Genomic DNA, 25,177 nt, shown 5'->3' with positions numbered 1-25,177 from the left:
AGGCAGGCGCCGTGCTAGAGAAAGTGGTATTGCTATGTCTCCCATAGACACGGCAGATTCTTGCTCCGAGAATTCATATTCCTGGCCAAATACTGCTGCCAACAACCAGCTTTTCCAATGATTGCCATAATTTAGCAAAGATGGAAAGATTAGCAACTATCATGACCACCGAGGTTCTTCCGAGCCCTACGTCTGTTGAAACATACACATTGGCTTCCGGACGGTGACGTTGGGGATGGCCCTGCACCATTCTGCACATCTGCCACTTCGACAGTGGCAGTCCGTTTTCGAACCTCGTGTGCCCAATAGTCGGGACTCTCGGAAGTGGAGGGCCCGCGATGAAGCTGCTGGGTCATTTACTTAGCCTTTGTGGCAGCTTCAGCTCGTCAAGAGAGCCAGGCTCCGCTGCAAGTAATCATGCCATTATCAGCGTTCGTCCGGAACCACTCTCTGCCTTGGTAGCCATGCTGACGGCAACAGTTTGGTACGTATATTTGGGAGCTGATCCTCCCCATATGGTATTGAAACTGAGTCGCAAGAGGACCTTTCTACTCCGAAGACCTGTCTTGCAATTCCAAATCCTACCCTGAATAAGCCATGCTGACTCGGAGATCTGCGTAGATGACATTGTCACGGTCCACGGCCTTGCAAGCGTACCCTCTCCCTACCATCATCTATCTTTCTCGTCCTACAGCGTTCTTACGCCGCGAGATCCAGCTCTTGACGGATTGATCTCCGAGCACGACCTCAATTGCGCCGTCTCCTCGCCCAATGCCCTGATTGGCTCACGCCCAATGGAAAATGCAGATGGAGCATACTTCGACATTGCCAATGCGACTTCGATGGCCGAGGAAGGCCTTCAACCCTATTTTACGCTGAAGTCATTCTATATCAAGCCAATGGATGCACCTGCGCCCGGGACGAAAGTCTCTGTGAAAGGCTACACGAAGGTTCGCGATGAGCCGTACGTATGGCAAGTCGATTTTCCAAGTGGATTCCATTTACCCTTCCTGGTCAAGATGGAAGAATACAGCGGTGAGGAGTGGAAAGAGATTTACAAGGTGGAGATAGTGGCCGACTTCGGGTACGATGATTTAGACTGGGAATTTTGTGTTGATGATATTGAACTGCGATTCTTCGCACTTCCGGAAGATGAGAGTGAAAGTCTCAGTCACAGCGGATCTCAGATTATCTCGGGAAAAGGGGCCCAGCGCTAGGCGATGGGCTCCGGTTGTGTTGCTTTCGAAAATCCTCCCCCATGCAAAGCTGGAATGCTTGCGTGGCCTGATTGTAAAGTGCACCGATCTGCTACTGAGACCAGTGTCCATGCGCGGTCTGCGCGTGGACAAGGGTTCTAACCTCCTTAGCCTACTCCAGGTCTTTTGTGTTGATCGCAAGTAACGGAAATAAACAGTCCAAGCAGATTCGGCCTCGAATGGAACCATCCACGCGGGGACTCGGACAAATGATGATTTCGAGTCAGCATGCGTTTTCCAGGCGTAAAGTCAACTCCCGAAACAGGTGTTGGGGTAAAAAGAAGTTCATTTGCCTCCAAAACATGTTTTATCTGCGAGTAAAGCCGCGAACTGGAAGGAGACACTCGGAAACGAGGTACCAAGATAGCGGTATTGGAAATGGATTAGGGGAGATCTATAATGCAGGAGGAACAGTACAGCCTTCGAATGGCTTGATCTCCTCACATTGAATGCCTAAACTGGACTCAAGACCTCGCGAGAATAGTTTATGTATGGTTTCCTCGTTGGCTATCAACCGCATGTGTTCCAGTCCAAGGAATTATATCCGAGGGTCTATACTATACAAGAATCTTTCAAGATTTCCCTTCTTCGGTCCACCAATCCTGACCGGCCTCACGAATCTTGGTGCCTACAATTGTGCGTTGGCTGATAGGCGAGCCGGTGTCCCTAACTTCTGTCTCATGCAAGCCGTACTGTACAAGAACCTCGGTGAGAGCCGGCTCTCCTACTCAAGCCGCGGCCTCAGACCTCTTCTTCACGGGTTTGGTTGCATAGTGCCTGCTAGAAAGACTGTGTCGTCATCCATAATCCCTGTCCACTTCCGCCAGAACTCGATATTTTCCCTGGCACACGTCCGTACTCGACATACCGGGCAATGCGAAAGATGTCCATGACAACGGCATGTCACGCAATATTTGGGGGCAATATCATGATATTCCGAGCACTCTCCGTGACTGGTGCCCTTTCTTGCCTCTCCGAGGAGTTCTTTCGGAATCAGGACACCATCTCTCTGCAAAAGGCCAACAATGCGTGATCTCGCGCAAGCACTCAGATCGCCAGGCTCCTTGGACAAGCATCCCAAAGTCGGATGTGTGTATTTAAGGCAAGCATGAGCGACGACATCAAGATGATCCGCCACGAGGCATAGGACATCTAGCGGGAGCTCCAGCAGCCTCATTCTCTCTTGCTTGTTTCTTTCGCTCGATTTGTGATCAGAAGTATGTTCTATAAGTGAGACTGCCACTGGGAATGTCAGACTATATTCTCTCCATCGCTTGGACGTAAGCAAAGGTCAAAGGCCTCTGGTAATGCTAAGAACAAATCCCTCACCATCCGTATCGCCTGCTGTGGCATTCTTGGAGGTTGGCGCTGTTGTTTTCAATTGCTTCGATGTCAGCGATGGTCCAAGGCCTCCAGTTACGCTCAGACCAAAGTCTCTGTCGTCTGCATCGTTTGCTGTGGTATTCCTTGAGTTTGACGCTGATTTGCGTTTGGAAGCCATTGAAAAATAGTATCTTCAGCTAAGGAACACTGGTGCCACCAGGTGCGGTGTCTCTCGTATCGATAGTGTCTCGAACCCACACCTTGACTTGGCCAGAGGATAGGGCTTTTGGACGGAGGATCTCGATGAGACGATGTCTTAACACCGACTGGGAGGCTCGAGAATTTATACCCAGAATTGCTGCTGTTGCTATGAGGAAGTTTTAAGAAGCATGTGAATACAAGAAGGTGAGAAGGTTTGTGAAGCCTTCACTTATGCCAAGCCAATCCCTCTCAATGCGGCCAAGCTTTCGCCACGACACATTCCGTAGGGAAGCCGCCGCCCTACACCTCTGTTCTTTATAAGTATGATTCCTTGAAATCAAAATTGTGGGCCTCAACGGGTGAGGAACCCTGAATGTGTGCCATTTCTAATCAAATCCTACGAAGCATTTCAGACTTTCAGCGGTGTTCTCTCTGACCTTGACAGTAAATGAGGCTACTGGCCTGTGAGTATCGGACTATATGTTCACAGCACAATCGCTATGGTAGTGGCAAACGAAGTTGGTGCTCAGGGGATATACGGATTGCTTTAGTGTACGAGGGCCCTACGAGGTTAGTGATAGGCGCTGCACAATGACGAGGCTTTGAAGATTGGGCTTCATTAGATGGAGACTGAAGACCGACATCGAGAGGCTGGGAAAGCAATGAAGCATGCCGTGCCACTGATTCAATTGAATCAGTCCCAGCCAAAGCAACGTAGTATCCCGAGCGCTGGTAAGCCCCAGTATACAGTTGACGCAATGGTTGGTTAAGTTATTCGTAGAGGTGTCGCTAATTGTCCAGCGCGAAAGGCTGTGTCATTGCCAATGCCTGCTTCGGGTCAACTCGCGCTCAATCTGGGTGCCGTGCTCTCTCTTTTTGCATGTGCATGTATGTTTATGCGGGTATCAAGTCGAGAAATCGAGAAGAGCAGCCTAGTACTAATTGAGAATGGTCTTATCACAATCGCATGTACTGTATGACGCCGAGGAGAAAGCGGAAGACACTGTTTGAAAGCTCCTTTCTCCATGGACATGTTGATTGCTGTCTGGCCAGACGCATCATGACGCCCTTCTGCCTTATCAAATATCCCAGGATCCATGGCTGAATCCCGACATTCATATCCCAGTACCTCGAACCCTCTTTAAATGGCGTCAAAGCCCTCCTTCTGGTGTCTTTGCGAGGTCGCTCATGCCTACTAGGTCCTGAACTATTGTCGACTTATTGTCGGAATCTGCGCGACTTCTTGGTCCCAGTGCAGTAGAAGTAAACTCCCTTGACACCGATCATGGGTGACGATTCCCCCAAGCCCACAGCGATTGAGCTGATTTCCCAACCAATCACCTTACCTTGCGGACTGACCTTACCAAATCGACTTGTCAAATGCCCTGTATGTCTACATTTCGGAGCAACATTCCCCTAATCCGTACCCCAATTTGAGTTCCGAGACAAGTTTCGAGATTGTTATACTCATCGAACCGTGTCTCGTGACTTCCTTTCCATCTCAAAACAGAAATACTGATTCCGAGATCTTGAAGATGCAGGAGACACTCGCGACACCGCCCGTTTTTGACCCACCTATCGACAAATTCCAGAACCTTTACAAGCAGGTTAGACAAGAAGAATTCCAGTTTGCTTGGCACTGAGTAATGAGCTTTAGTGGGCCCACGCAAAATACGGCTTGATAATTACCGGGCAAGTTCAGATCGATATTCGATACCTTTCCATCAAGGGCGATGTCGTGTGCCATAAGGATTCTTGCAAGGAACCCCACTTCAGCAAATGGAAGAAATGGGCGACCATATCGCAAGAAGCTGGTACCCCTTGCATAGTCCAATTGGCGCACCCAGGGAGAATGAGCCCAGCTGGAGCCGGAGAAAGGCCCCCGGGGATGGCAGCTATATGTCCATCTTCTGTGCCGGTTGAACTCGGTGAAGGATGGCTGAACAAAAAGGTATTTCGACTCGGCGATTCTCCAATCGATCCTGTCTATTGACAAGACATCCAGGCTCTGAACGCGGTTCTGGGAACGCCTCGAGAGGCGACCTTGGACGACATCGATGCGGTTGTAGCAGCTTGGGTGAATGGTGCTCGATTAGCAAAAGAGGCCGGGTTTGCTGGATGTCAACTACACGGGGCTCATGGTTTCCTCTTGTCACAGTTTCTGAGTCCACACACGAATCGGCGTACCGATGACTATGGTGGATCACCAGAGAGAAGGCTTGCTCTTTTGAAGCGTTTAGTGAAAGAGATCCGAGAATGTTGCCCTCGACCGTATTGCCTTTCAGTAAAATTGAATTCAGCAGATTATATGGCCACGGGCCTGGGGCTGTCAACGGATGAGGGCCTGGAGCAAGTCAGATGGCTAGTTGAATGCGGCGAGGTAGACTTGGTAGAGATAAGTGGTGGCAATGCGGAGAACAAGACCTCGAAGCTTCACAGTAAAGTTACAGGCCAATTCCCTTACACGTTTGTCTGCTGACCTCGCTATTGCTAGACTCATTTGGGACCAAATCTCTAGAAAAGGCCCCAAAGAGAGAAAGTACCCGAATCCGTGAAGCCTATTTCACGGAATTTGCGGAGAGTGTCCAAGGGTTGAACTCCAGAGTCCCAATCCAGCTCAGTGGTGGTACGTCCATAACATTTGCATGGCTCAGAAAGTGTTCTGAAGAGTTCATAGGATTTCGCTCGAGGACAGGCATGGCAGATGCTATTGACTCTGGAATCTGCTCTCTCATTGGCCTTGGTCGCGCCGTCGTTTTACAGCCAGATCTCCCGGTGACTGTCCTGCTCAATCCCTGTGTTTCTGATGACGAAGCGCTGGCTGTACCACACATTGTCAAGGGCCAGTGGTTTGCGAACATGATTCCTGTGAAAGTGGTTGGCTCGGGTCTTGCCATTCAATTCTTCTACCACAACATGAGGCGACTGGGTCACGGCCTGAAGAGTGATCCAGATGCTTCGATCCCGTACATTGTGTTTCAGGGCGTCCTCGAGACCTTTCGAAGTGGTTTATTTCAAACTGTAGAGCGGATGCTGCAGAGCTTCCCATGGCAGAGCAAGGCTTCCAAGATAGACTGAGGTAGTTAGGGAGGGACGTGGGGACCTATGTTAGTCGTTGCTGCATAGGTCAACGAGTGTACGAGCATACAAAGGTTCCAGCGTAACCGCCTGGCTTTGGCGCTTAGTTCTTTCGCTTGAAGATGAAATTGGATCAATGTGCCAGGCTCGAGACAGACTTCGCTGGTCTTTCAAAGGATTTGGTAAACATTTGACTCCAATTAGTGTGAAGATTAGTCACTGATCAACAATCCGCCTGTGTTCCAATTGAGTGAAAGGACATGGGCAAAGAGAGCGTGGAAGACGACATGACTCGCTGGCGTCGAGTCAAAGTTGGTGTGCTCGTTGAAGGATATGATCAAGTTGACCAATTGCCTAATTGCCTATCATTATCATTATCATGATCATGATAATTATTATGCTTGCGATTATTTGACGGTTCCACGGTTGTAGCAGCGATGACCCAAAAAAGAGAAAGGTGCCAAACGGGGAACGACCTTTGCCCCACTGCCCCCACTTAAAAATATTTTGACCCAGCTCCCCAGCAACAGCAGCCCTCAAGTATTAACTTATTGCTATTGCCGCCACAATTACCCTCGCACAACTTCTTCCTCCTCCTCCTCCTCCTCCTTCATTGACCCACATTCAATTTCAGATCCAGAACTACAAGAACCGCAATCATGGCTTACGGCAAGGATGATGAGCTTGCCATCAATACAATCCGTCTGTTGGCCGTGAGTGGAGCCCCGCCATACCTCTAAGCTATTGCATCTGCCCATTGAACTCGAGATTGTCTCACCTCTACACCTACAACCGATTTACTGATGCGCTGGTGCTAATGCATTATTTCTCACAAAGGTCGATGCCACCTTCAAAGCCAACTCCGGTCATCCCGGAGCCCCTATGGGCATGGCACCCGTTGCCCACGTCATGTTCAACAAGTTCATGAGCTTCAACCCCAAGAACCCAAACTGGGTCAATCGCGATCGTTTCATCCTGTCGTAAGTCGTGTCTCCTGCTGCAAGTTTTTCAACTTCGGGACAGCTGCCATACACCTTCGAATGGTAGACTACGCTTCGCTGGCATTAGCAGGATATGACATTACCAATGCCATTCTAACGTACTATTCTCGACAGGAACGGTCATGGATGCCTGCTCCAGTATGCTCTCTTACATCTCTTCGGCTACAAGGTGTCATTAGACGATCTGAAAGCCTTCCGAGTATGTCTCCCTCTTCGTGTCTGTGGGTTCCTCAGTCGCAGCTGACTCAACTCTTCGTACAGTCCATAGACAGCATCACACCCGGTCATCCCGAAGCTCAAGATACACCGGGCATAGAAGTAACTACTGGTCCCCTCGGCCAGGGCTTTGCAAATGCCGTCGGTCTTGCGATTGCACAAGCCCACACAGCTGCCGAGTTCAACAAGCCGGGCTTCGAGCTGATCAACAACCATACCTTCGCATTCTTTGGAGATGGTTGTGCGATGGAGGGCATTGCTAGTGAAGCTGCCAGCACTGCTGGCCACTTGCAGCTCGGAAATCTTATCATGGTCTACGACGACAACCATATCTCAATTGGTAAGAATAAATGTTGTGGAGACTTTGCAGTGTGTAGACTAATCCTGTTAAGACGGCGATACCAAGTGCGCCTTTACTGAAGACGTCTTGCAGCGCTTTGAGGCGTACGGTTGGCACACGCAATGGGTGAAGGAGGGTGATACCGATCTGGAGGGCATCGAAGAAGCCATCCGAATGGCCAAAGAGGTCACCAACAAGCCTTCAGTCATCAAGTTGACCACAACCATTGGTTTCGGTTCTTTGTTGCAAGGTACTGGAGGAGTGCATGGCAATGCTCTGAAGGCCGATGATTGCAAGCAGGTGAAGAAGAAGTTCGGCTTTGATCCAGAGGACTCATTTGTCGTACCGCAGAAGGTCTACGATTTGTACCACAAGCATGCGGCTGAGGGAGCTGCGAAAGAACAGGAGTGGAACAAGATGTTCGAAAAGTATGGTCAAGAGCACAAGGCCGAGCACGACGATCTTCTGCGAAGACTGAGCGGCAAGCTCCCAGAGGGCTGGGAGAAAAAGCTACCTACGTACAAGCCGGGAGACAAGGAGCAAGCATCCCGGAAGCTGTCAGAAGCTGTCTTGGAAGCCATTCACGGCGCCATTCCTGACCTGATTGGAGGCTCCGCAGATCTGACAGGATCCAACAACACTCGATGGAAGGACGCCATTGATTTCCAACCACCAGTCCTCGGCATTGGTGATTGGGCAGGTCGTTACATCCGTTATGGTGTGCGTGAGCACTCCATGGCCGGTATCATGAACGGGATCGCTGCGTATGGCACCCTCATTCCCTTTGGGGGAACGTTTTTGAACTTCGTATCCTACGCCGCAGGATCCGTCCGCCTGTCTTCCCTTTCGCATTGCCGTGTCATCTACGTTGCAACCCACGACTCCATTGGTCTCGGTGAGGACGGTCCAACCCATCAGCCTATTGAGACTTTAGCTCACTTCCGTGCGCTGCCCAACATGATGGTCTGGCGTCCTGCCGACGGCAATGAGTGCAGCGCTGCTTACTATGTTGCATTGACCTCCAAATCAAGTCCTAGTATCCTTGCTTTGACTCGTCAAAATCTACCTCAACTTGAGAACTCGACCCTACAGAACGCTATCAAAGGGGGCTATGTCTCCGTCGAGAATGAAAAGGCCGACATTACGCTCGTCAGCACAGGCTCGGAAGTCTGCCTCTGTATTGAAGCGGTCAAATATCTCAAAGATAATCACAACCTCACTGCCCGCGTGGTCTCCATTCCCTGCTGGGAGGTATTCGACACGCAATCCAAGGAGTACCGTCTGAAGTGTCTACCTGACGGAATTCCCTCCCTGAGCGTCGAGGTCATGTCGACCATGGGTTGGGAGCGGTATTCGAATGAGCAATTTGGTTTGAACCGATTCGGTGCCAGCGGTGCTTACAAGGATGTCTACAAGGTAAATTCGCTCAAAGCAATAGTCGATGGAGTAATCATCAACGCTAATGCATACACAGAAATTTGAATTCACTCCAGAGGGCATTAGCAAGCGTGCTGTGGCGACTGTCGACTTCTACAAGGGCACCAAAGTCCGCTCCCCCATCAATCGCGCATTCCAGCAGCTCATCTAGAGACTCTTCGTTTGCTTCATGATGCTTGCTGGCCACTTGAAACGGTAGATTATTATGAGTTTTACGTAGCTTATGCTTCCAGAGTTAGATAAATGCAAAGGAAAAAGTATCACACAGATCCATTTCAGGAATGAGGTTGTACTCTCTTTGCCCCGTTCTCTCCGAATGACAAACTTTCCGCATACAACTGTATTCTATCACCATGATATTGAACTTTTTGCCTCTCCTTTAAATAACTGCATATTAAGGAAACACAGTTGGCCTTCGTAACTCAACTCTACTATCGTATAGAACTTTGTGTCCGAAAAGATGCCCCCAAATCTGCGTGAGTCATTAAGACGATTCTTCATAATTTCAAGTCCCATGAATTGTACACACGCGGTGTTCGTCCCCTCCAGCGCGCATTTTGCGTCATGTGACCATCGATCTCAGTCCATGTGATCGGTGTCGCATGCCGCTTACAAGCGATGGCAGCTAGACCATATCTAATGTCCTCCATAAGACGAAAGATCTTCGGTCCTAGTCGCCACAACAGCCTGCAGGTACTCAGAAGTGTGCGAACCCTACAAGGTCATCATGGTGCGGATCCATTTATAGGTTCAGGCTCTGGTAAAGAGTGTATATCATGAATTCCGCGGTTGCCGGAGTGTACTGAGGAACATGGTTCATTAAGGGCCAGGCTTAGAAAATAAGAACACGAACACCATATTTGTACCAGCGCATTAGGAATCGAACCTAAAACGAACTAAATACCCCAACAACACGACTACAACCAAAACAGGTGTCCGCCCTCGGACTATGACTAACGGCCAACATTTCGCTTCACAAATCAACCTGAGCCCTTGCCAACACCGTTCGACAGAACTTTAAAACCTGTGGCTAATGGCGCTGCCAGAAAATAAGAAGCACCGCAACACCATTGTACCAGCGCCATTAGGAATCGAACCTACGAGTAATACGAACTAAATACCCCAACAACAGGCTTCACCTATCTCTTCTCGAAGACGCTTGGATCGACAACGCAGACAACGACCAGACTGGTGACGATCAAAGCAAGAGCGACAAAGGTTACAAGGAAGACGCTGCCTCTGCTGGCGGGAAATTTGCCCCGTATGATCCAATACTAGATTTCCATGTTAGCATGCGTACACAGTCTTTACCAGCCATATTCGCAGACATACCTGGCTCTCAAAGTACCTTCTCCCTCCGACAAGCAAGACTAAGATTGCGATTCCTAGAAAAGTAGCTCCCAATGGCTTGCCTACCTGGCGCAGATGGTACGTGTTGTCTGGATTGGTAGGAGTATAGCCTTCCCGCTCCGAGATGGTAGTATTGAGCCGGAAGAGTTGGGTTACAGCGATGCCGATGGAAGCGAAGGCAAGGGAGGTGCGAAGCCAGGCCAAGAAGGTACGTTCTGGGGAGTATAAGTCGGCGAAATTATACCAGGGAAGAATAACAAATCAATGATCAGAGCAGCAAGAACGATAAGCAGAAATTAGAGAAGCTTTGGACACACCAAGAGCAAGGTGATCTCTGGCAACACTACCCTTATTTTCCAATTCCACACTCCCATATTTCTCGGCCAATTCTCTCCACCAACTTCCTCCACCCTTCCCTTCCTCGGCGCTAAAGTCTCGTCCTTTCGACCCTGACCTCGACTGCCCTCCTGTCCTCCTCCTCGCGCTTGAGCTACTACTATGTCGAGATGTGCCCGGTTCACCCGATTCCGCAAGCTGCCCAGTAGACGTAGAATCGTAGTTCTTGTTCTTTGCCCCGCCTCTCTCCCGGTTAACGATGGGGGTGATCTCGTCGGCTGAGCTTTCCGCTTGCTGCTGCTGCTGGTGGGCATTACTTCTTGGAGAGATGGAGCGAGACATTGGGGCAGTCGAGGTGGAGAACTGGACACTGCGAGATCTGGGAATGGCACTTGAGGGACCTTCGTCGGCTGCTGAAGAAGGTTTGAACTCGGGAGTTGGAGGGCGAGAGCTCTTGGGAGAGGAGTGGGATGAGAGGGTGGCCATCATAGGACAAATGGAGGTGGAGGGCATATATATGAACATGTGACGCTCCCTCCTACCATGTAACTATTCCGAGAAATGTGCTTTAAACTAGCCTGTAAACTAACCTTGGAAGATAGGTAAGACCTTAGCATCTTCAGACACTCGAAACACATCATATTCAATTAATGACAGCTTATCCATCTTTTAACTGTCAGGTGTGTTACTGATATTATGACTCGCATATCAACGTTTGTCTTGGGCTCGCCTTCAGCGGTGTGCCATTCCTTTACTGCGCGAATTGGTGCCCGTCAGCTTCGTCCTTCTCCGCCTTCGTTATCTGCTCGTAGCTTCCAACAGTCCAGAGCTTTGCACTCATCACAGAGAAGCGCTCCATATTGTCAATGGTTGTGGCCTTCTCATAAAGCCTTGCCTCAAGGAATTCTATTCTGGATCCTGCTTAGCGGCGCTGGCATTTCTTACAGCATTTACGATGCTAAGCCATTAGTACTTGAAAGTGATGGGACATTCGAACTGCTTGGTTCGGAGAGGGTCAAACAAAAGTACCTCTCTCCTACATCACCTTTAACAGTTGAACAAGCAAACGAGATGTTACGACGGTCGGAAGACTCGCAAATGATTGGATCTGGTAGTGGTGTCCTTCGCTATGATACCATGCAGCTTCCCAGTAACTCGATATCAGAGGATGATTGTCTCTCGGCTACAGGTCGTGAAGACGGCGAAATCGAGTGGATGCTATTCGGTATTTATGACGGACACGCGTAAGATCTCCAAATTTGAGGCGAGGATCAGAACTGACACACCCAGTGGATGGGAAACAGCAGCGGCACTTCGTGACTACCTTTTTATTTATATAGCTTACGAGCTGGAAGCCATCTCATCGACGGGTGCCCCGAGTGACGGTATGTAAATCTCGGTCTTCTTTCACCCTTACTGCAAAATATATTTCGTGGACTCTGGTGCCCTCTTCGTTCTTCTTGAAGCTGTCTCCAGGCTCAAGTCTGAACTTCTCAAACGCAGACGCTGACCCAAATTCCCACACCCAGCCGCTCCTCAGGATGTCGACCGGGCGATCGAGAAGGCCTTTCTCAAGCTTGACAAAGAAATCATGGATCAAGGTGCTACAGCAATTACTGGGCCAAGTTTTCTTAATGAGGCAATGTCTCGGCTAGGCCCGGCTTACTCTGGATCCTGTGCCCTAGTATCATACTATCATACCGAGTCGCAGATACTGAAAGTAGCGTGCACGGGTGACTCACGCGCCGTCCTCGGTCGACGTAATGCTGCAGGTGAATGGGAAGCAATAGCTCTCTCAAGCGACCAGGTAGGTGGTTTGATCTTTGAACGGAGAGAAGAATAACCAACTCCGAAAAACTAGACAGGTCATAACAAGGATGAAGTTGCAAGACTGCATAAAGAACACCCAGACGAACCCAAGCTTGTGAAAGATGGAAGAGTTCTAGGTTTGATGGTATCGCGGGCTTTTGGGGATGGTAGATGGAAGTGGTCGCGTCAAGTGCAAGAGGAAGCACAGAGAAGGTTCTTCGGTCCGCCACTTAGGGAACCTCTCATTTCGCCACCTTATCTCACAGCGTTGCCGGTGGTGACTACCACCAAGATTGAACCGGAGAATGGAGACTTCCTTATCATGGCATCAGACGGGTTATGGGACCATCTCACAAGCGAGCAGGCGGTCGATTTGGTAAGCCAATGGCTCAAGACCTATGATGTTACAAAGGATGTTTCCCCTCCAGATCTGGCCCCCACACCCAATGCTATTCCTGCGCGTGAGATCTCGAGTCGACGCAACCCAAATCCAAACATGGCGTACACGTACGTATTTTCCGAGTTCATATTTCCTCTTTTGGACTAAATATTGAGCCTTGAGACATATCTTGGGAGTGTCTACTTTGTAGACATGTTTCAAGGCTCAACACACCATCTCGGATAGGCAATGCTGACGTTGAAATTACAATCTAGCGACATTCGAACCGCCGATGCAAAGCACTTTGTAATGAGAGACGAGAATGCGGCCACTCATCTAACTCGAAATGCATTAGGGGGAGGCAACGAGGACATGCTAGCTGGCCTGCTGACCGTCAGTCCTCCGTACTCGAGGAACGTGAGGTAAGGTACCTGAAATCTCAGCTATATACCTCTATGCTGACTCTCCTCTCTGATAGGGATGACATCACAGTGAATGTAATCTTTTTCGGAAAGGATGACACAACAATACAGAATCTTTGAAACCCGCGGCGAGTTATAAGCATTGGCAAGCAGCGAGCATGTGGTTCTGTATCAGAAGCCAGTCATGCTGAGCTAGTAGCACTTTGCCATGGAGACAGTGTGAAGATGCGATGTTTCTGACTCTAGTCGAAAAGAATGGAAAGGCAACCTTCACACGCTTGAAGGGTAAAGTAGGACATCAGCAGCCAAAGCTCTCAAGAATGCGGCCTCGACCCTACGGCTACCAGCGACTTTTTTGAGCACTGTGATTACATTGTGGCCTGCTGCCCGAATCTGCGCAGTTGGATGCGACAGATGGACAGGCTCCTCAGTTCCTGCAGGTAAGCCTGGCATAGAAAACCTTGTACGCTCTGGATAGGCTCTATCAAGGCGCAAGGTCCTAACACCTTGATTGGGAAGAGGAGCGATTGGCTGTGCGTAGAAAACCGAAATAACTTCGTCCAGCGAAGCAAAAACAAAAGCATGGGCCAGCCGCGGGTAGAGGGTCGGCGCCACTTTAGCACTCTCTGGGAAGAATTTTACCACTTTTGGCAGCCAATAATGTGGATTCTTTTGCGATCGTTTCAAATGCTCACTTCTGAGCAGTAGCGAATGCTTGTACAGGTACGTACCTAGATTACTCGTAGGGGCAATTGTGCCAAGGACGGCATGAAGGATCAGAATATTAATGTTGGTGCGTTCCACTCGGCTATTGAATCCATGTTTCAACTGACGACTTTTAACCCGTAATCACCCCCCCACCAGCCCCTACCGGAGCCAAGGCATAGCAATGGAAGAAGTTCAGCCGTTTCTGGGACCGAGGGGCCTTCCTTGGACTTTGAGTTTGGTTGTTTTGCCGTCTGCATGCTATGGTTCTGTATTTTCGGAGGAATCTGCTTCAATTGTTTGGGATCAAGTTGGTCGCCGTAAGCCTGGAGAGGAAGACTTTGATTCTGCTCGCTGCCGCATCACGATTCAGTCTTACTTTAAGTAGAATTTGGGCGCCTGTATTAGTACCTTAAAGCGAGACAAGATTAAAGGGCGACGATCGCGCTTCTACTAACCACGTGCGATTTTCTTCTCACAAACCTTAAACCTTGCCGCCATCCCGTTCTGCGCCGGCCATTCCCCATGAAGAAGGAAAGAAAGAAAAAAAAAGTCGAACCCCTTGCTCCTGCATGCTCGTGCAAGATTCTACCGTACATGTAGTTTGTGAGACTGTGATGGTAGACTGATCGTCGGTGTCCAAGGCACAAAGTGCTCTGAGGTGATGCCCCTAGGTAAATGATTGAATGATACGAGTAGAGTACCCGAGCTATCTGAATTACGTTAATAGGAGAAGCTGACTCCCCCTTCCCACAGTACTTTCTCCAGCAGCAATGTTAAATAAATGTGGTGAAACTGCCCAGCCTCAGATAGGTATTACCTTACTTTATCGTTGCGGCGTCTTTCCTCCCAGCTTACATGCTATCTATCACATTATCCCCTATTATTATAGCATCTAACGTGCATCTTATCATTACAATGTCACAGCGCCCCTCTTTGTCTTTGTTTCATGATTCTGACGGCCATTTGCGCTATGATATGATACCCACCAGCCTAACTACATGTGCCTTGATAATGCCACTTTGACTCCTCTAGGCGATTGTTTAATTTGACCTTTTGGTTCCTGAACGAAATAGAATAAGTACCTACGGTAGTCAGCAAGCAAGTCCCTGTTAGCGTCCTCGTTCCTGAGTCTCTTCTCAAGGTGAGGTAGTCCTGATCTCCTGACTATCACAAACCACCTTCCACCCTCATTTTCTTTCTCCTCCCTTCTTCACCAATCCTCCTCACATTCCTTTACCAACACTCTTTATTTGCGTTACAGAGTCCGAGACTCTTGCGTGCCAGTCACTACTTTCACTCACTCTTTTACATTGCTTATCTGCCTCTGCCATTCTCTCCCAGCACATTGCTTCCACCAACACTCGCTTCCTGAACATCCACTGCTTGCTCAAGACAAGCCCGCGTCATGCGTCTCTCTACCATTGGCCAAATGGCCTTTCTACTCGTTCATTCGCCCCTCGTTCACAGCCGTCTCGGCCCCACGATCTGCACTCCAGCTCCGGGAAGTACCGTGACTCCTGCCTTTGTCAAACAGGTCATCGTTGGCCTTGCACCCCTCATGTACGCACGAGTGGACCCTATCGTCTCCCCCAATAAGGCTTCAGCCCATGTGCACTTGGGCATGGGTGGCTCCAATTGGAATGCCTCGATGGAGGCGGACACCGCCCTCGACTCGTCGTGCACATCGACACAGGCCAAAGCGGACAACAGTGTCTATTGGACTCCAAGGTTGAGTTTTAGATCCCCCCAGAACGGTAGCTACATCTCCGTGCCTGCTACTCAAGAAAAGGTCTACTACAGGTAAGATCACTACATCGCCAGCCCGCCACTCCTCGCTGACCCTCCAGCTCTTCTATGCCAACTTCCGACAAGATCGTAGCCTTCCCACCAGGCTTTCAAATGCTTATTGGCGATCCTTTCAAGCGCAGCCAGCCGGATGCCACCCCGCTGGAGGGCGGAGGAATCTATCTCGGAAGAGACTCTGGCCAGGGCATCCCCCAACCAGTCCAGTTCACGTGTCCCACGGCGGACGGTTCGAATCCATATGCGAAGCAAAATCCATATGGTAATTCCGGCTTGGGCTTCCCTATGGCCAATTGCGACGCATCTGGGACAGGCCTGCGGTACGACGTTTACTTCGCCGATTGCTGGGACGGTAAAAGCCTCACGCAAGACCTCACAGCACCCACGTCTGGGAGAAATTACTCGAGCACTGCCGGCACCAAAAACGGTGAACAGAATTGCCCGGCAGGCTGGACGCATTTCCCAGCAATGCACATGGAAGTCTATTGGGACATTGACAGCTTCAAGACAAGCGGTGTCTGGAATCCTGCTAGTGACGCCTGGCCCTTCGAATTGGCGCAAGGCGATCCTTTGGGTTTCGGTCTCCACGGAGATTACGTGAGTTATCATAGTAGCGGTTCTATAACCTTTCTATAACCAAAGGCTGATGAAGTCCAGTTTGCCGGTTGGGGAAAAGACACTCTGCAAACCCTCATTGACGAATGTTATACATGTGATGGTGACAACGAGGTCGATGCGTGCTTGGATCCCTCCGTTATCAACACCCCCGACGAGATGAATGCATGTAACGTGCCGTCCCCTGTGGACGAGCCCATCTGGGGCTGGTTGGAAAATCAGCCAGGATGCAACAAGCGTCAGTCAGGCCCTCAGGAGGCGGTACAGGCAACTTGTGAAGAAGCTGGTTTAAGCGCGCCGACTACTCAACACACCGATGTCCCTGGATGGACTTACCAAGGCTGCTACCTGGATTATGTCAACTATGAACGCCTGTTGACTGGTACATCTGCTTCGCTCCCGAACCCTGTCACACCGGAGTGGTGCGCAGGTTTCTGCAGTGGCACTGGAACCGCGGATAACGCGCAGAAAGCGCAGACGACAAAATACCAGTGGATGTCGCTAGAGTACTCCTCCCAATGTTTCTGCGGCAATGACCCGCAACTGTTGAAAACCCCATCTAACATCGCCGCCAATGGGCTTGAGCAAGGCATGTGCAACTCGGTCTGCACAGCCGATCAGACCCAGATCTGCGGTGGATCCAACGGCCAGGCGTCGTTTTACAGCATCGATAGCGCTGATACCTCATCATCCAAAAAAGAGAAGAGGGTTTCGCACTTGCACCGCCACGCCCACGCCCACGCTCACGACAGCTCCTTCTAGATTCTAATCTACATTGAGCTCTGTAAGGGAGACCTTCCTCGGTCGAGCAGATACCTTGAAATGTACATTATCACTACTCAGCACATGTTTCACTTCTTCGAGGGTCCGATGGATTATACCCTATCAGACTTCGCATCTTCGTTTGGTACGGCATCGGTTCCCATGGCCTTAACCAGCTGTATGTTGGAATTCGTTCAAGGCACTAACTTGGACTATGACGGAGCATACGAGTTGGAAAGCATAGAGAAATCAAAGCCTTCGCATCATGTACATATTACATTCTAACCAATAGCCTTGAATTCATGATCGAGTGCGCAACCCGCAGCCAAGCATTTTGAACTTTCTCGGTATGAGTACTAGGCCGGTCCCGACCTATAAGTGACGACGCGTATCAGCTTTTTCGCCCTTCTGCGTGCTCTAGCTGCAGCGCCTTTGAGCGCGTCAGACAGGTAGAAGACGAAAGCAACTATGGATGTAGTTTTCATGGAGTCTTTCTCTACCCAAGACCTCCAACATGCGTGTTTAAAGCGGTGCAATCTTGTATGAAAATAGCTATCCCTGGACATTTCTCACTTAATTGATCTTTAGAATTCAGTGGTAATTGATGTATGATGGTAAAGGCACAGCATATCTTACCAATCTCACCAATCGTGCCCGAACCTTTCCTTTGCAGTGCCCAAATTCAATGTACAGGTAAGCAAGTCTTAGGGTCACCGCCGCCTCTCCTTTGTTTCTCTCTTACCTAGAAATGGAGTCAGTATGGTCAGTCCAAGCGACTTCCTGATTGACCACTTTCAAAACCGTCCGTCTCAACACTGCCTTGTTTCTGCGGTACCTAGATTGCCATGATTGCATTGTAAGACTTTGGAATGTTTCATATCGTTTTCTATATCTGTGGGAAGCGGTCTTCCATTCATGCATGATGACGTTGTTTACTCACACTTATCTGGCACACTTGCAGAAAATAAAAAGCACCGCAACACCATTGTACCAGCGCCATTAGGAATCGAACCTAATACTAGAACTAAATATCTCCGCCAAACACTTGCCTCATTTCTATTAATTCCAAATTACATGTAATTGATGGGTATACAATTACGCTATCGTCACGTCACGTCATTTACATCATCCTCTATACTTAAGTCCGAAGGTCGGCACCCCGCTACAACATAAACCCGAGGGCACCGCTCCGCCGTGACCCGCGGAGATAGTCTCACCAACCACACAAATCCTCAGCTTTGAAGCCTTCATTTCACCAATTCTCTTGGACCCTCCTCTAAAGCGCCACGGTTCACAGTCATATCTCTGAGGCTATTTTCCCCGCTCAAGATGTCTTTGTCTTCTTCATCCCCGTCGTCCCATGGCAAAACAACCATATGGAAAGAAGCTTTACCAGTACGCTCAACATCAGACTCCCATGCATCGACCATAGAATCACCTACCCTCTCGACCACGGAAAGCCATCCGGGTCCGAGAGCCCGTTCAAGCACAAGTCCTGATGGTCGTTTGTCCGCCTCGTTCTCCACCAGGCTGAGTGCCCGTAATACTCAAACCCCTCCGCTTCACCTCCATCTCCCATCGGCTGCTGTAAGAGTGTCACGTTCTCCGGGAACACTGCCTACTCTCGCAGAGTCCCCATCAAGAAAACCCTCAGCGCCTATTGATATACCTGCGAGGAAAAAAGCGGAAGGTCAGGTTTCACGCCCAACCACGCCCTTGACAGCACGGGCACCGCAAGGAGAGTACTTTACATCTTGGCACAAAACTGAACCTCGGATTAGCGAGTCCTTGACCCCATATTACTCTTCGCGCGCAAAGAAAACTTCCGCAAGTCGAGACCCTTCAGCTGCGCCGAGGGGTTTTGCAGCAATGAGTCCGAGGTCGGAATCGTCCCAGTGCAGACCCTCTTCTCCCCTCTCCCCCAAAATGTCTGTCCCCTTACCTTCGATCAACAGCAGCCAGAAAGCTAGGGCGCCAGCGCAAGGCTACAATGTGGCTGGGCTCCCCAAATACCACCCAGCAAACTTTCCGTCAAGAGACCACAGTCCGGCTCCTCCCTCACCTCTAAGCTCACGCTCAATCACCTTGCAGCCACGTTCTGGCCTTGGTTCGGATGCCAAACAACAGCTTCTACAATATCGGCGAGACCTGATCAACAATACAGCAAAAACCTCTCGCTCTCTACTCTCGTCAAGCGTCAGCTCCAAGCCAAGCCCCCCACGACTTAATCCTCTCAGGAGTCCTGGTGGACTGATGACACCACTCACGTTAGAAGGTGCTGGGGATTACTTCGGAACTAGTTCCTTGCCTGCCGGATTCAAGGAGGGAGATGGGAGAGAGATTGTGGAGCGTCAGGTTCAACGGAAAAACGAGAGGTGGAAAGATCCAGAGGCAAGATCAGGAAGCGTCAGTCCGGCCCTGAGCCTTAGCCCCACTGTGAGTCCAGCTGGCGGGCGAGGGTGATTCCGAGTACTTGGTCTCTCATCCAGGAAGAAACGCCTTGTTCGAGCCATTGAAAGCGAGCTCATGGCTAATTTATCTCCTACCAACCCTCATTACTCCGACGACTGGCACGATTTTGATGTCTATCGTACCAGTTTTAGTACTTCGACTTCAAGATATCTTCATGAATGTTACACAGGGAACAGCAGGACTGCCACCTAGATGCACGAAACGGGATATGAGCAACGAGCATCGGCATAGGCGTTCTGCATCACACTCGAATTATCAGATCTTATTGGCGCCCTTCGGTATCAGTACTGGCTTTACGCATAACCTCTCATAGACATACGTCCTGTCGTCAGCGTCTTCGACTCCTTTTGACCCCGATAATTCAATATGGATGACCTGGCCGTGATCGAGGTCGGGAATTGTCCACAAGATTACTGGCCATAACGGTTCGGAACAGCACAGCACCGTACGCTCAGGACCTCATTTTACGAGTCTGCCGAACATGGCAGCAACATAAGTGATGGCGGTTCGTGAATCGAAATTCCTTTTTGCATCATCACAGGCGTTCGGTCTCTATAGATTACCAGATACCATTGTCTCCGCCCATAGGGCGTCGAGCTCTTGCACGATTCGTTTCTCTAGATAGACAGAGAATGAATCCATCCCCCTCTGCCTGAGCCTTTCAACGAAACCTGACTTCTGCTAAGAACTGGTCTCCTTGTGAAAGAAGTGTGGTGGGGCAGTCAAGAGATCACACACGGCCCTTGCCTCGGGCCTCTTGCCAGTGGTGAGTAATCAGGAGCGACGACGTTTCTATGATTATGCCAAATTGAAGCAGCACCGTAGAGGAAGACTCTAGCAACATTGGTGAGTCATGCTGTACCATTACCATCACTTCCGGTATCATTATAAAGCGACACCAATCAAAGTTCCACAAGAACCTTTCGTTAAATGATGATCATGGTATCCATGAAAGCCTGCGTTGCTTTGACCACGGACGTTGGAAATAGCATCTAGACATAAGAGTTCACGGTAACTGCGGGTGCAGATATCGCTTCGACCAGGCATGGTTTCGGTCGCCAGCTGTGTCTGGAAGCAGTCAGATTTTCCAGGCGAGAGGAAATGTATGGTTCTATTTTGCGTGGTTCCAGGTGTGGCGTAATGATGACTTCAACAGCATCAACGGGGAAATCTCTTCTTCATTGACATCCTTTCTGAACCATTCATAAGCATGACCAGGTTTATGGAGGGTAGGGATGGGGGCACTGATACTCAAAATCGGCATGGAAATAATAAGTTCAGCGTCGTCACTCTCTGACAGCTTGCCCGTTTCTCCAAGTCACGTCAGCTCATCTGTCCGACATGAGATTCAAAGCCGACGATGGAATCATTATCAAGTGTGTGGCGCTGACTTGACTTGACTGTACTTTTTCAGGATACGTCGATCATGTCCCGTGCGTCGCTTTGTCAATCTGTTTCTCAACACTCGGGCCTTTCCTCACATACCATGCCAACAGGATCATCCTTGCCCCTCAGGATTTCCCACGCTCCAATTCCCAAAGCCTTCGGTGCCCTTTTGATACCACGTCCTCCCCCACCAATTATCAGATTACCGGGCCGGTACCGCTCATCGGCCTCCATCCTCCGTATCGCAGAGTGATGGATCCATGCATTTTCAGGCATATCCCTGACTTCGCCCCTGGGCAAGGGTATAGATATCGCTTTCCAAGATCCATCAGGTCTGAGGTCCATTCTGCGGAATGGAAACCACTCCATCATCTTCCATGACAAGACAGACCCTACTCTCAGACCGTTGCTGAACTCAAGACAATCGTGAAGCACACCTTTGGTCGCAGCTCGGAAAATCGTCTGCTGGAATTCGGATTCCTGTGAGGTCTCTGGCTCCATCCCAGCCGCCCCTACGCACAGTCTCGGAGTCAGCATTGCTTCCTTTGCGCAAGAAGCCTGACTGATGACAAAGGTCTGGGGAACAAAAGGAGATCTTGCTCCTTTGATATGTCTTACGACTCAGACTTCGGGACAAGATAGGAAAAACTCCGAGATACACCTCCATCCGGATTCTTGCTTTTCGGATTTTGGACTTGAGAACGGGATGTTGTCCAGGCTGATAATGAGTCAATTGAAGTCGATGCTGTAATGGAAACCCCATCTGACGCGGCGTTGCGCGAAATAGCAGGGCGCGTGGATGGAAGGCGGCCATGTGAGCTCCCTCGTGGATCAAGGTAGCCCTCTTCTACAGCGCTCAGACGAGCCGACATAGCTTTGTTGAGTTCGACAGTAGAGCGAAACTGCGATCTCCTGCGAAACCGGCCTGCACCCAACTGACTTGCATTTGACCCATTGCTCATCAAATTTTCTCTTGGCCCCGTTTTCTGTCCATGGGTCTCTCTATGATGCTCCTCGCGCTCGTGGGGTCTGGGGGTTTTTGCCTCGGATATCAAATCTGATCGGAACTTTGCCCGCCGTTCGTCAATACTGACCGCATGACGGATCACTCTAGCCGAGCTTCTGGCGATGTACGGGAATCTGCTCCGCTACATCCATGCATTCTCGAATCTCGGGACACTGTTGACTGGGCACAGATTCAGCTAGAGCCCTCATGCCTGATAAATAGGCGAGCGGAGTTACCAGTGTGAAAGAGGCCAAGAAAGCGAATACGTCGGACTGGACGACTGAAATTCTCACAGAAAGCCAGTAAGAAATCAAACATCTCCTTTTTCTTCTTCTCTTCCACCGTGTTCTCCTCTCTCTGCTGCCACCGAGCAAAAGCCTTCCATGCAAATCAAATCATCTCTTCGTTACCAGCGCTGAGTAGGCCCACGTGGTCAAGCATCTCCGCAAGAAAGCGTGCCACGTAGGCACCCCTACTGGAACCGAAAAAGAAGATGTCATCGTCTTCGTAGCACTATTGACGACTTCGGAGTCAGCATTTCCTGTTCAAGAAAGCGTTTCGAGTTTTGGGACGTGTCCTCATAGTATGGACGGCTCAAAGATTGGACTGAAGTACGGAATAATAACTCCGGACACACGTACGTACCTGCATCAAGAACTTATAGGTGCCCTGAGAAGCTGTTGGCTGTATGGCCTCAGTCTGTTTGAAAGGGTGACCTTACCGTGACATGTAAGTCAAAAAACGTGCCAACAGCAGAGTCTTTGGCTTTCTGATACCACGAGTTGAATCGGGCCAGGCGACTTGTATGTGAAATCGATAGTGTGTTGACATATGTTCCGATTCCCGGCTAAAAAGAATCGGACCACGTTGGCAGACAACGGAGGATGGAATACCTGATAATAGTGCTTGTCGCCGTTCGTACGGTCTAGCATCCCGTATATCTTCAGGATATTACTATCTGCGGAAGTGCTTGGTGCGGAGTCAATCATGTTCTCTTTCTCTCATCGAAGGACTCGTCCCACCCGAAAATTTATTCCCGGTACCATCGAAGCAGAGTATTATCTGACGTACGTTCAGCCGCCGGAGGAGATGTGAGAGCCGTTATGAGTACCCTTTTCCTTTGCCGATATGGGCCATACGACTGAACAGCAGCGGCATTGGAGCCCGTCCCCTGTCGTACACCATTCGTGCTGCCTTTTTGAGACTGAATTTTGGCAGATTACTTGTATCCAGGATAAGTCTTCACCAGGCAAAACAGGACCTTCAACAACTGGTGATCCCGCAACAAAGGCAGAGGAAAATTCAGATGCCCCACCCGGCTTGCAGTTGTTGTGGTGCGAGTCGCAATGATTACAAGGAGCAGATTTCTTTTGGCTCCGCCGCTCTGTATAAGCTAGATCTACGTAATGACAGCGGAAAGATTCGGCTTGATAATCCTAATTTGGGTCGTCATGGTGCATTACCGTTCAAACCGTTGAAGGCTAAGGGAACACGGTAATGCGAATGGAACTAGTCGCCATCTCGTCGTGTTCTACCTGCGGACTGTCAACTTAGACGTGTGTGGCGTTGCATAGCGGAGAAGAGGGGGCAAACGAAAGACATTGTTGCGGACGAAATGGTAGGACATTTGGCCGGAGCACATATATGGCGATTGGATGGAGAAGCTCGGCAGGGAAAAGGTGGAGAGTGGTGGATGCGAATAGGCCAACTTGATGTTTGATTGAGTGGATCTAGATGGGTTGGGATGCAGGACAGCGGTCAATTCGGGCAAGAGTCGAGAAGGTGAAAAGGGCAAGCTCGTTCTGCACATTCCCGTAGAGTCGGTTGTTGTTGAGTGCTATAGTCATCTACTTCTCGACTGCGGAGATACACGTGGAAGTTCGAAGTCAACGGAAAGATGTGTTGTACTTCAACGACATAGCGGTTTTGGATCGAAAAGATTCAACCAAAGGCCAAGCTCTGTCCTTTGATGGAACTTCTTCATCTTCGTCTGGCTCGTCCCTTCAATTCGGGTAGGGAGCGTCTTGATAGGTTTTGGGAAGATACGGTACCCACCGCGTGTCGGCTGGATGATTGCTCTTGAACAGAATGTTGCTTAGCTAGGGTCTGATGACATTACGAGCTAAGCCATTTCCTCCAAATACGGAGATGCTCGTGTGGGGTCAAAGTCGTCGCTCAAAGTCATAGTCTTGACATATACTTCCAATCCTTCATAGAAGAGACGTAGCTTAACAGCACTCGCATAGAATAGTGGCTTTGAATCGAAAACTTACGAGTATTCAAATCCCGAGCTTTTGTTTCCAATGAAACTTGTCCATTTTCCTTTAGACTCGTCACCCAAATGCATGTATGGAGGCGCGCCATGGATTTTGAGTAGCTGCGGTATGAGTACACTACCTTACGAGTAGTACCTGCCACGCCGAGCACGCCGGCTCGATAGCATACTTTAAGGTTACTTTCTAAGGCATCATCATTCATCTTGGCACTCATGCACGGTACCCCGTAGGGCTTCTCGAATAGGGAGACTTTATTACGCTAAGGTATTATATAACTTTGCTAGGTACTCGTACCTACTACCTAAGGTAAAGTACCTTATCAATTGCTGGCTACTTCCGTGCCAAGAAGATGATCCCAACCGTGAGAATAATCCGAAGAATCCGAAAAGTCCGAATGATCACGCCACTTGCAGCCGTTCAATTTATGTAATGTGAAGTAGAGGTATTAGGGGCTATCAAAGTTACTTCTACTCCTTCTAGTTCAAAAGCAATAAGCTACTAGCTTCTTTAAACACCTTAATTATTTCTACTTATAGATAGTAACTATTTCTTTTTCTTCTTAAATAGCCTCGAATAGTTCAGGGCAGACTTTATTACGCTAAGGTATTATATAACTTTGCTAAAAACTTTAAAGGTATTGTAACGGTACTCGTACCTACTACCTAAGGTAAAGTACCTTATCAATTGCTGCCATGCTGGCTACTTCCGTGCCAAGAAGATGATCCCAACCGTGAGAATAATCCGAAGAATCCGAAAAGTCCGAATGATCACGCCACTTGCAGCCGTTCAATTTATGTAATGTGAAGTAGAGGTATTGACTATACTTAAACACAATCAATGAACATCTTACACTCTCATACCTTCCCCACCTTGTACTTGACCTTGGAACTATGGCATTGACTCTGGTCGCACGCTTCAATTCACCACCATAATGGAAACTGTTGTTCCTCCACTTCGTCTGCCCAATTTGCCACTACTAAGTGGGATACAAAGCATTAGAT

At 49.4% G+C, this 25,177-nt stretch overlaps 8 protein-coding genes across 8 annotated transcripts; 6 read left to right on the top strand and 2 right to left on the bottom strand.

Moving 5' to 3' along the window:
* Window positions 1-338: 338 nt before the first annotated feature.
* HO173_001119 (uncharacterized protein) lies at window positions 339-1,217 on the top strand (the record flags this gene model as incomplete). Its single annotated transcript, XM_037303063.1, has 2 exons — window positions 339-435; window positions 622-1,217. 2 exons carry the CDS (start codon window positions 339-341, stop codon window positions 1,215-1,217), a joined length of 693 nt encoding a protein of 230 aa, XP_037169710.1.
* Window positions 1,218-4,065: 2,848 nt separating this feature from the next.
* Window positions 4,066-5,858, top strand: HO173_001118 (uncharacterized protein; the record flags this gene model as incomplete). Its single annotated transcript, XM_037303062.1, has 6 exons — window positions 4,066-4,167; window positions 4,316-4,387; window positions 4,438-4,731; window positions 4,786-5,218; window positions 5,275-5,406; window positions 5,458-5,858. The coding sequence occupies 6 exons, from the start codon at window positions 4,066-4,068 to the stop codon at window positions 5,856-5,858; spliced, it is 1,434 nt and encodes a 477-aa protein (XP_037169709.1).
* A 659-nt stretch (window positions 5,859-6,517) lies between these two features.
* Window positions 6,518-9,003, top strand: HO173_001117 (uncharacterized protein; the record flags this gene model as incomplete). The annotated part of the gene is made up of 6 exons (XM_037303061.1): window positions 6,518-6,571; window positions 6,696-6,838; window positions 6,974-7,058; window positions 7,121-7,415; window positions 7,468-8,831; window positions 8,890-9,003. 6 exons carry the CDS (start codon window positions 6,518-6,520, stop codon window positions 9,001-9,003), a joined length of 2,055 nt encoding a protein of 684 aa, XP_037169708.1.
* A 988-nt stretch (window positions 9,004-9,991) lies between these two features.
* On the bottom strand, window positions 9,992-11,024 carry HO173_001116 (uncharacterized protein; the record flags this gene model as incomplete). Its single annotated transcript, XM_037303060.1, has 3 exons — window positions 9,992-10,126; window positions 10,185-10,417; window positions 10,520-11,024. 3 exons carry the CDS (start codon window positions 11,022-11,024, stop codon window positions 9,992-9,994), a joined length of 873 nt encoding a protein of 290 aa, XP_037169707.1.
* A 585-nt stretch (window positions 11,025-11,609) lies between these two features.
* HO173_001115 (uncharacterized protein) lies at window positions 11,610-13,268 on the top strand (the record flags this gene model as incomplete). The annotated part of the gene is made up of 6 exons (XM_037303059.1): window positions 11,610-11,782; window positions 11,829-11,923; window positions 12,068-12,345; window positions 12,400-12,854; window positions 13,002-13,148; window positions 13,205-13,268. 6 exons carry the CDS (start codon window positions 11,610-11,612, stop codon window positions 13,266-13,268), a joined length of 1,212 nt encoding a protein of 403 aa, XP_037169706.1.
* A 1,993-nt stretch (window positions 13,269-15,261) lies between these two features.
* Window positions 15,262-17,036, top strand: HO173_001114 (uncharacterized protein; the record flags this gene model as incomplete). The annotated part of the gene is made up of 3 exons (XM_037303058.1): window positions 15,262-15,656; window positions 15,704-16,256; window positions 16,317-17,036. The coding sequence occupies 3 exons, from the start codon at window positions 15,262-15,264 to the stop codon at window positions 17,034-17,036; spliced, it is 1,668 nt and encodes a 555-aa protein (XP_037169705.1).
* A 1,329-nt stretch (window positions 17,037-18,365) lies between these two features.
* Window positions 18,366-19,499, top strand: HO173_001113 (uncharacterized protein; the record flags this gene model as incomplete). Its single annotated transcript, XM_037303057.1, has 1 exon — window positions 18,366-19,499. The coding sequence occupies one exon, from the start codon at window positions 18,366-18,368 to the stop codon at window positions 19,497-19,499; it is 1,134 nt and encodes a 377-aa protein (XP_037169704.1).
* A 1,467-nt stretch (window positions 19,500-20,966) lies between these two features.
* Window positions 20,967-21,766, bottom strand: HO173_001112 (uncharacterized protein; the record flags this gene model as incomplete). Its single annotated transcript, XM_037303056.1, has 2 exons — window positions 20,967-21,406; window positions 21,556-21,766. 2 exons carry the CDS (start codon window positions 21,764-21,766, stop codon window positions 20,967-20,969), a joined length of 651 nt encoding a protein of 216 aa, XP_037169703.1.
* Window positions 21,767-25,177: the final 3,411 nt, after the last annotated feature.

The sequence above is a fragment of the Letharia columbiana genome, assembly GCF_014066305.1.
Source record: "Letharia columbiana isolate WasteWater2 chromosome Unknown Sc0000002_s0, whole genome shotgun sequence".
NCBI classification, from domain to species: domain Eukaryota; kingdom Fungi; phylum Ascomycota; class Lecanoromycetes; order Lecanorales; family Parmeliaceae; genus Letharia; species Letharia columbiana.
Note: the sequence above shows the minus strand (reverse complement) of the source record. Positions and strands in the feature narration are given on the sequence as shown.